At 36.8% G+C, this 11,103-nt stretch overlaps 1 protein-coding gene across 1 annotated transcript; it reads right to left on the bottom strand.

Moving 5' to 3' along the window:
* Nucleotides 1–101: 101 nt before the first annotated feature.
* Nucleotides 102–9,589, bottom strand: afg1la (AFG1 like ATPase a). The gene is made up of 13 exons (XM_048190474.1): nucleotides 9,436–9,589; nucleotides 8,509–8,726; nucleotides 8,356–8,407; nucleotides 8,154–8,255; nucleotides 7,607–7,737; nucleotides 7,333–7,432; nucleotides 5,765–5,823; nucleotides 4,646–4,728; nucleotides 4,106–4,176; nucleotides 3,726–3,826; nucleotides 3,500–3,640; nucleotides 3,305–3,421; nucleotides 102–592 (listed from the first exon to the last, which is right to left on the bottom strand). The coding sequence occupies exons 1-13, from the start codon at nucleotides 9,542–9,544 to the stop codon at nucleotides 464–466; spliced, it is 1,413 nt and encodes a 470-aa protein (XP_048046431.1). The 5' UTR covers nucleotides 9,545–9,589; the 3' UTR covers nucleotides 102–463.
* Nucleotides 9,590–11,103: the final 1,514 nt, after the last annotated feature.

Genomic DNA, 11,103 nt, shown 5'->3' with positions numbered 1-11,103 from the left:
TTAACATGTCTCCTTCCGTAGACCTAAATAAACATGATGATTGATATTCTCATATTATGAACACAAACACTAGAGAAAGGTTCAGAACAATCAGACATCAATAAAAGTTCAAATAATTTTAATGCAAACATTAATCTTAAATAAGTTGCATATCAGCAATCTGACAACTATAGGTTGTCAATAAAACATTTTACAAACCAGAAAGGCAGTCTGATTTCAAACATATCTTTGGCAGATCCAGTATCTTCCAACAAAACTGCCCATCTTTCAAGACCAAACCTCAGAAAAGAGGCCACGTTCATTTTTGCATGTGCGTTTATAAAGTGCAGCATTATACCATACAGTCCTGATTAAAATACAATCCTCACCAAATCAAAATGGAGTTGATCCCAAGACCTCACGAGAGGCTGAATCTTATGATAGTTGAGATGGCTGCGGTATATGGAGTTAGTAATGATAAAAGCTACTTAGAGCTCCGCTCTCCTGCAACCCAGTACTCCTCTGTTTGCATCTCAGTAAGGCGAGATACTGTCCTCTGGAAGGCGAACACCTCCTCCTCCCCCGTGAAGATGGCCAGCGAGCTGCCTGCATCCTGACACATTAAAAGAGCTAATCAAATCACTGCTGCCCAGCCGATGTGAAGAGATCATCAACAAAAATTTTTTCTAAAGTGTAGTCTATTTTTTTTTTAAGACCATTCAGAGGTTCATGCAGTGACATTATTTTTTATGACAATTAAGCACACAGCATCTACCATAACGCATCTAAACATTCTCAGTAGTGATTCTCATTACTGCAATATGCTTATATCAGCATAAATTACATGCAGAAACATTTCGCACATATATTTGACCATTAAAGTACTGTTGTATTGCAGTAATGAGATTCTTTGGATTACATTAATGAAAAAAAATTAGCTTTGAGGGGGGTGGGGGTAATAAATAGCACCGAAAATAGACTTTATTTTATTTGACCAAATATAATTTGTAATTTTATCATATCTATAGATTGTGGGATGGAATTGGTCAAAACATAGCATTTGTTTGAAATAGAAATCTTTTGTGACATTATAAATGCTGTTTTGAATCTTTTGAACTTTCTATTCATCAAAGAATCCTGAAAATAATGTATTATGGGGTCTATAAAAATATTTAGTAGCACAACGGTTTACAACAATGATAATAAGAAATGTTTCTTGAGCAGAAAATCAACATATTAGAATGATTTATGAATATAAAAATCCTAAGCCCCAACTTTTGAATGGTAATGGAAACATTGCTCAGCGTAAATGAGTACACCCCCTTTGAAAAGTAACATTATAAATATCTCAATGAACACAAAAACAATTTCCAAAATGTTGAAAAGACTAAAGTTTAATATAACATCTGTTTAACTTATGAAAGTAAGGTTAATAATATAACTTAGATTACACATTTTTCAGTTTTACTCAAAATGAGTACACCCCACAACAAAAACTACTACATCTAGTACTTTGTATGGCCTCCATGATTTTTAATCACAGCACCAAGTCTTCTAGGCATGGAATGAACAAGTTGGCAATATTTTGCAACATCTATCTTTTCCCATTCTTCAAGAATGATTTCTTTTATAGACTGGATGCTGGATGGAGAGTGATGCTCAACTTGTCTCTTCCCCACAGGTGTTCGATTGGGTTCAGATCAGGAGCCACTGAATCACTTTCACCTTGTTCTTCTTCAGAAATCCAACAGTGGCCTTAGATGTGTGTTTAGGATCATTGTCATGTTGGAAAAGTGCACGACGACCAAGGGCACGGAGTGATGGTAGCATCTTCTCTTTCAGTATAGAGCAGTACATCTGTGAATTCGTGACGCCATCAATGAAATGCAGCTCCCCGACACCAGCAGCACTCATGCAGCCCCACATAAGGACACTGCCACCACCATGTTTCACTGTAGGCACCATGCATTTTTCTTTGTATTCCTCACCTTTGTGACGCCATTCAGCTTTAAAGCCATCAGTTCCAAAAACATTTATTTTGGACTCATCACTCCAGAGTATAGAGTCCCAGTAGTCTTCATCTTTGTCAACATGGGCCCTGGCAAACTCTAGGCGGGCTTTTTTTGTGCCTGTGCTTTAGGAGAGGCTTCTTTCGTGGATGGCACCCATGCATGCCATTCCTCTGCAGTGTACGCCGTATTGTGTCACGGGAAATAGTCACCCCAGTTTGACTTTCTACTTCTTTAGATAACTGCAGTGAACTTGCATGCCAATTTTCTTCAACCCTTCTCATCAGAAGACGCTCCTGTCGAGGTGCTAACTTCCGTGGACGACCTGGATGTCTCTGTGAGATGGTTGCAGTTCCCTCTTTTTTACAATTTTGTACCACTTTTGCTACAGTATTCTGACTGATAAGTAAAGCTTTGCTGATCTTCTTGTAGCCTTCACCTTTCTGGTGTAAAGAAATAAATTTCCTTCTCAGGTCTTGTGACATTTCTCTTCCATGTGGTGCCATTGCTGACAGCATGAAATGGGAAGGGGTTTTAACACCTTTTATAGTCAACTGTCTGCTGGACACCTGTGTAATGAATAATTAGACTCACCTGTGGTTGAATTCTTGTTAAATTAGACATTTGTAGACTAAAATTTAGCTTTGCTCCAGAGACTTTCAGTGGGGTGTACTCATTTTTGCATCACCCTAATTTGAGTAAAACTGAACATTTTGTTCTCCAAGTTATATTATTAACCTTACTTTCATGTTAAGTTAAACAGATGTTATATAAAACTTAGTCTTGTCAACATTTTGGAAATTGTTTTTGTGTTCATTGAGATATTGTTTAAAATGTTACTTTTCAAAGGGAGTGTACTCATTTATGCTGAGCACTGTATATAAATGATAGGCGGATACAATTTCAGGGGCTTATCTTAGATTTATAATAAAATCTTTCAGCTTGCAAAAAAATAAATAAAAATCAGATACAACTTTACAGTAAGGTACATTAACTACTTTAGTTCACTAAGAGTGAACGATACTTTGAAAGCATTTTTTAATCTTAATGTTAATTTCAACATTTACTAATACATTATTAAAATCAAATGTTTTATTAACATTAGTTAATGCAAACATGAACAATGAACAACTGTATTTTTATTAACTAACATCAACAAAGATTAATAAATACTGTAACAAACATATTGCTCATTGTTAGTTAATGTGGTTAATACATTAATGTTAACAAATGAGACCTTATCATAAAGTGTTACCAAAAATCATTTTCTTTTCCCATTCTCAAAGAATTTAAGTAGGAAATGATTTGTAAATTACCCTTGAAATGCCCAGATCATCCAATAAAACATGAGTGTCATGATGGTCATGATCGTCGTGATGTTCACGAACAAACAGCTCATCTAATGGAGCGTCTGCCTGCAGCACCACACGAACCTGAGGAGATTTTCCACCAAACTGTCAGAGGTTCCTTTAAGACCTTCCAACAAAAATCTCCAGCGTCTCGTGACTTACCTTGTGCTCATATAGTGCGTCAATGAGAGTGATGAAGCGTCTGGCCTGCGTCTTCTTGTTCAAAGTGAGCAAAGGAATGTTTCGGATGAAAACTGTGTCAAACACAGCAGACATCTCCAGGTAGTCGCTGGCTCCTATAGGCTAAGAGTAAAAACACCACAATTCTCACTGATTCTAGTTCATTTTAATGACTGAATGCGAGTTGGCATGGAAAACACAAGCTTACCCGGTCACACAGCTCCTCAAAGGTGCAATCTGCTATGGTCCCACATGCTTTGTCAAGTGTCAGCATCCTGCCATGTACCTTTAGAGATCTGGGTCGGGTAACTGTGATAAACAAAATGAACCTGAATCAAATCTGCATAACAAAAAAGATTTATGGCTGGTTAAAAAAAAATAAATAAATAAAGGGCCAATAATACTTAATTCAGTTACTTTGTAACACACATATAATGGCAACTCACATTTACATCTGTAGCACTATGACTCAATCTAATGGTCTGTCATTAGAAATTCTTTTGTTGGGGTGTTTTTACTGATAAACCATCAGCTAATTAAACAAGGCTGTTTTGTGTTTTTCATAGAACACATCAGCAACCAACTTACTGTCATTCTGTTTGAAGGCCATCTCATCAAACAGCTTATCGAGTGTTGCATTAACATCGGGTTCACTGGAACTAAATTAAAATAAATGTTTAATAAATAATTAATCACTTCATAATACAACCTTTTTATTCAAAGCACCAACACTCACTGTTCAAGCTGAAGCATGTCATGTTTTGGATGTTAAATACTTTTTCCTATTCCATCTTAATATGAAGAAACAACTATAAGGAAGCAATTCATATGACGATATTCGAAAAGTGGTGCTTCCTGACTGGCCCAAGCGACACGGTCTCATATAATGCTGCAAGTTTGGATCCTTTGAAGGCAATCATTATTTTTGCAACCCTGTTCGGTAATGCTAGCGGTGCAGAAATTACACTTCATTACACAGCTTTAAATACTTCAGAAATCAATTTCAAGATGTATGTCTGTGATTAAAGAAAGACTCAACTAGCATTACTCTTACTGAAATGATTAAAAGTGCATCACTAAACTAATGCAGTAACATCTCATTTTGTACAACATAATGAATTTACTCACAGGTAGAAGAGTTTTCCGGCTGCAGGGCGATTTCTTCTCCGATAATCTATTCCAGAATCCAGACGTAGTGTTTGGCAATACTCCTGTTTAAAAGACATTTGACCACTGAACTACATGCAGTACTTCCATCGGAAAATAACAAAATTAACAGGCATTAAAAGGGAGCTATAATGCCCCTTTAACAAGATGTAATATAAGTCTTTGGTGTCCCCAGAATGTGTCTGTGAAGTTTCAGCTCAAAATACCTCACAGATCATTTATTATAGCTTGATCTTAGCTGGGTGTGAGAAAAAAAATACACCATATTTGTGTGTGTCCTTTTAAATGAAAATGAGCTGCTGCTCCCGGCCCGCTTTCCAAAAGAGGGCGGAGCCTTAACAGCTCACACTTTGGTTGCTCAACAACAACAAAGCTGGAGAATCTCACACAACCAAAATGAGGATTGTCAGTAACGGTGTTCTGCCGTACATTGTTCAAACCGGAGTCAGACACTGATGGAGAGACTCAGGAAGAAGTTACAGCTTTTAGAATGAATCTAGATGTTTCTTAATGGTTAGTGGATAAGTTGCTGTGGAGTTGATTCAACTCAGTGACCAGCATGTGCCGTCATGTTAATCTTTTTGTGCAAATCCAGCGTTGAATTGACCTTCGTTTGTGAAGCAGTCCGACATAAAATGATGACATGGCAACAACACTACTAAAACAACTCTTCCTCTTCTCTAAAGCAGCCAAATATGTTCTCAGGGGCAGGTTTTATGTAAATTTTAGGATTAGTGATGTCACTAACCCAGGAAAAAGCTTGTTGTAGTCCCTACCAGCCATTTGTTGTAGTCCTTAAACAGCGATTTCTATAAAGAAAATATCTCCCTTTGCAATGAACTTTGAGCCTCGTAACTTTGCAGATGTTGTTTATGTTCAAACAACAACATTACACACAAACTAAAGTTAAAAAAGTGAAATCATAATCAAACATTCCTTTAAGTAAAGCAAGTAGGGCCAGGTCTGCCTGGAAGAAGAGATTATGATATCTCAATGGGATCTTCCTGGTTAAATAAAGGATAAATAAATGAACACTGCGCTACGTGTATTAGATAATGAACGTAATGCTGAAGTGCTTACCTTTAGCACAGATATGAATGGCACAAAGTTCACCCTCTGCAATCCATTTTTGTACAGATCTGTAAAACAAGATATTGTTCTCAGAACAAACTGGAATTTGGAAGCCAAGAGTTACTGAAAGGAACTGCACTTTTGTGATGGACAGTCACTAAGCTATGTTTCCTTCCAAAGTTGCAAATTTAACTTTTAACACAAAATTGGAATATAGTATAAAATATTTGCACCGTTTCCATCAGATATGTTCTCTTGAAGAAAATAGTCACTTCCTAGGAAATTCGCACAAAACGTCTTTAATTAAAAATGGAAGTTGCTGTAATCGGGGATGCATATGAAACACATCTATGCTGTCATGTTAGCTTGTGTTCAGATGCCTGAACACAATCGTGTGAGACGGTTCTGAGAGGTAATTATACTAAATCATTGATGACACACTTTGGCTCAGGCATTTCAGAATGACCAAACCAACATTTGAGATGCTAGTTAGTCCAGTTATCCAAACACATCCTCTGTTGAGGCAAAGTCATGTAAGTTTTTTGAGAGATTTTATTTGGTAAATGTGTTTCAATTGTCGTTATGCGCATGTATTCTTATCAGATAAAAATCTGCCTCAAATGAGTGCATACATTTTTAGACACATTTTTCGAATTGATTTACATCTGGCTATTTCCATCCAGCCTTTATTTAAATGCACTGGTGGATACTGTAGGTGGATGGAAACATAGCTATTGGTGGTTCATAAATCAAACTGGCATATGCATCACAGTAAAGAAATTAATTCAGAAATAATAGGTTTTGCAAAGAGTCTTGATTAGTACAAGCAACTATGTCACCCACAGACCCGAATTAATGTGTATAACACCTAGGCCCTGTTATTAAAATTTTGGTCAATCGGATCACAAGTGGACAGCACTAAATACAGGTGTAAACGGGGTGTAAAATGTTTTGAGCTTGTCCACTTCCGACCACTTCCAGAGGTAGTCGAAAATGCATTTGACCGGATTGCTTTCGTAGTGCAGATGCTCATGTGGTGGAATGTGTTCAAACAGCTGCAAAAGACCGCCTACTCTCCGCCTACTGACCTAATGCATAAACATTATGGAAAACGCACTAGGCAGATGGGATTTAAACATTGCCGGCTGAAAAATCAAAAAGACAAAAAAAAAAGTACTAAGCACAATGTTCTCTCACCATTCCTGATTTCTAACACACACTTGCGGCAGTCTCCTGCTCTCCATATGATTTTCCATCGTCTCCGGACGCATTCATATGTAAATTGCTTAAGCTTGTTTTGTCCATTACATCAAAAGATCTGAAAAATAAATAAAAAAACCCTATACATTTACCTGCCCATAGACCCTCCCCTCGAAGAAAACAGGACAGAAGTGGTCAAAAGTGGACAAAAGAGACGGATTAAAACACCAGGTGTAAAAGAGTATGTGTCTCCCTCGTCTACTTGTGATCTGATCGACCAAAACGCATCTTAATACCAGGTGTAAACAGGGTCCTACATACACTCCAGTGACAACATATCAATATTTTGACTCTTTTCTGGATTATTTGCTTCTTACCATCAGGAGGCCGGTTGGAAGTGGCAACAACTACAACCCCATTCAGAAAGAGGTTCTCAAAGAGCTGCTTGAGGATCATGGCATCTGCAATGTCAGTGACCTAATGAACAGAGAAAGCAAAAGAAACCTTAAAAATCAATACTGATTATTCTCTGTACCGGTTTGATTGTCACTGCATGGATTTAAAAGATAACTTAAGAAGATCTCAGTGCACTGAAGCGATCACAAAGCTTGATTAGATTGCAATGATACAATTACATAGTGAAACATTTACCTGAAACTCATCAAAACACAGAAGGCAGGCCTCCTCGCTGATTTCTTCAGCAACCGGTGCAATAGGATCGTACGCCTTTGCCATTTTACCCACTTTTCTTTTGGGTAAGCTTTGCTTGAGCCGATGGATTCCTATATAAACATGACTCTATCTGAGTGAGAGCAAATAATGGGAACTTTACTATTTTGGCATCAGTTTATTCTTACACGGGTCATTTTTGGGCTCCAGGAATATTTCAGTCCCTCTGACTTTTTTAATATATATTAAATGATGGACTTTTGTCAATTTTTGTCTGACTTCAGACATTGAAAATAAACCATATGAAAATAATGTCCATATCAGACAGTGATGGAAAATAGCCTGTAATATTCTGGCAGTTTAATATATGCCAAATATTATGGGGTAGTCATAACATTTATTAAATTGATATAGTAAAAAATAAATAAATAAATATAAAATTAGCAGAACCTAAGAATTATCAGTGCACAAACATTAATAGAGTACATGTAAATTTAGACAGTCTTGAAAACTGAACTAAGAAACTTACGTTTATGTACATCCAACATGAATCCATGAAAATGGACCCTTTTTTTCTTCTCTGTCTCTACATGATTATAAAACATGTCCATAACCATGGTTTTTCCTGTGCCTGTCAATGAGGAAATTCACACTAATAGCACAACTGAGCAATTTATTACCAGTACAGTTAAGTTTATCTGACAGCCACGACATAACGTTGCAAAACTTACCAACGTCTCCATATATGTAATAGCCTTTTGGTGGCTTTTTCTGGGAGAAGAACTGTTGAAAAAGAATCAAAAACAAACAAAGACTTTTACAGTATCTGCAGGATATATTTTGGTGAATTTAGGCCACAATTAACGCAACTTTGTGTCGTTTACCTTTGAAAAAAAGGACGAGCGGTCATTGCTGTAGCCTCGAAGATTCTTTTGCATCTGATCCAGTTTTTCCATAACAGCCTTTTGCTGCAGATCTTCTCGCAACAGTCCATCTCGAATAAGACCGTTGTAATGTTCCAAGGGTCCGTCAAAACTGCTGCTTGGAGAGGTCGTGGCACTGGGCTCTTCAACAGTCTGAGACAGCACACTTGTGGCAAGCCCTTCAAGACAGAAAAGTGTTTCATGAGATTGAGTAAACAAGAGTGCATGTGTTGATCTGCATGACTGCAACTTGTCCATTTCTCTTGGTTATTCGTAAATATTGAAGATCATCAGTTTTAGGAGACCTGGGCTTTTGAATCAGGACTTTAATTTTTCAGTGTTTTTTGGTTTCAAACATCTAGTTTTAAACTGTTTAAAAATATAATTTATGTCAATTCTGACCTACAAACTTAAATTGCAATATCATTGTTTCTGTAAAAAAGCTGATGGGTAAAAAAAATGCCTAACAGAACAAAACAAAACACACTGACATATATATTAAAGACAAGAGTCAAGTTCAACTACATACAAATGAAGCTCAAGAAGACTACGTCCTCAAGTAAAAACGTCAGGTTGGAGTAAGTTGATTTAAAGTAATAAACACCCTGAGAAACAAAAACCCTGACAAATAGAGTACATACTTACACATAGGTACATACTTACATATTTATATATTGTTTCTTAAAGTACATTTCTCATATATATATATATATATATATATATATATATATATATATATATATATATATACACACACACATTGCTTTTATCTATCTAGAGTCAAACACTGGGTGTTCTTGTCTTGTAAGGTTGTCAGTGTCAAAAGCCAACATAATGACATTTATCACAGAAATATTACTGTCATTCAACTGTCATTAAAACCCTTACCTCTTCTAATACAGCTGATAACACTAGGCAAATCTGACTTCGACAGAAGCTTATTTTTCACACAGAACTTAAGTCCAAGCGCCACCAAGGACGCTTTACCGGCTGCCATGATGATTCAAACTGCGGAAGCTTTATTGAAAACACGCCCTGAACAGAGGAAATGGGCGTGGTATGTGTGTAAGGTGCTGTATGGCTCATGAATATTAATTATATGACGTGACGTTCTCTCCGCTCCACCAGCAAACAACGTCAGATTGACCTAATTTATATTCATAAGCTGAGACGGCCTTTCCCTGTCAAGATACACGCATTCAAACGCAGTTTTCAGACATTATTTAGAACCGTAAATTTTTAAAAATTTTAAATAAATTTTTTTTAAATGGCAGTTTTATTTCTCCAAACAAGTAAACAGTAAAGTCTGTGGTTAACATTAGCTACTGAAAGAAATTAGTATTATTAATTTTTTTTTGATAGTAGGATATTCACTGAAAAAAAGCATAATTACTCCCTGAAGAATACTGCATTTCTAACAAAAACAAGTAAAGATACCACATAGTAACTCTCTTAAAAACTCAGAAATAATAATTAGTAACACATTTCTTTTTTTTACTGATTGAGGTGCCCTACCTGTTTGTATTTTTCTTTGCTTTTAATGTTATGTTCTTTGTATTTCAATGCAGTGTTGTTTTTTAATAAAAAAAACAATAGCCATGTTAGTATGCTGTGTGTCCATGTAAAATCTTTCCATGTGTGGAAGGATTTCATTATGAGTAATTGAGAGGCTCTCATTGAATAATACGTATATAATGATAGCCAGCAGCCTATAATCCCATCTCCCCGTCCACCTCTGACATTATATTAGCTTTACGGAAGAATGTTTTATGAACATATGATGGGAAGCAGCCCAGGATCTGGATGCCTGTTGCTATGACAACAACGGAGCTCCTAGAGCCTGAAGGCTTGGTGACTGTGCAGCATCATCCACACTGTATCACACACTTTGGCTTCGTGACATGCTGTGCCATTCGCTTTGCTTACTGTGGATGATGAGCTGAGTTCATCCAGGAGCAACTCTACTGAAGCTCTCCTTCACCTTTTGCATGCATCTTCATATTCTCACCTATACTTGCCATTGACTGGAAGATCAGGTGAGAAGGTTGTTTTAGCTGCAGACTGTATCTGATTATGTGTGGTGCATTTCATTCTCAAAGAGCCAGTGTCCATAGCTACTTAATGCAGGAGCATGCTGAAAGCCGTGAGGGAGATGGATGTTTATGTGTTTGTATCCATGGTAAAACCACTTGTCTTCCCCTTCACTCAGTGCTTTGTCTAATGAGATGACTGAAGCGTGTATGTGTTCTATAGATCTGTGCATTTTGAGGTTTACTGAAGAATAATGCACACATCACAGGCAGCAGCGCGACTACTAGGTAACCGTAATTAACTGCCATGTTAATCAGGGTTAATGAGAGTATAAATATGCAATTGTAAGAAAAGCTTGTATATAAAAATTAACATTTTGCACATTCAGTAGGCCTATTTCTGTTTGTATCAACAGTCTACAGATCTACAGTATCTCACAGAAGTGAGTACACCCCTCACATTTTTGTAAATATTTTATTATATCTTTTCATGGGACAACACTGACGAAATGACACTTTGCTACAA

Source organism: Megalobrama amblycephala, linkage group LG5, assembly GCF_018812025.1.
Source record: "Megalobrama amblycephala isolate DHTTF-2021 linkage group LG5, ASM1881202v1, whole genome shotgun sequence".
NCBI classification, from domain to species: Eukaryota; Metazoa; Chordata; class Actinopteri; order Cypriniformes; family Xenocyprididae; genus Megalobrama; species Megalobrama amblycephala.
The sequence above is the reverse complement of the archived record's forward strand: the minus strand, read 5'-3'. Positions and strand labels throughout refer to the sequence as shown.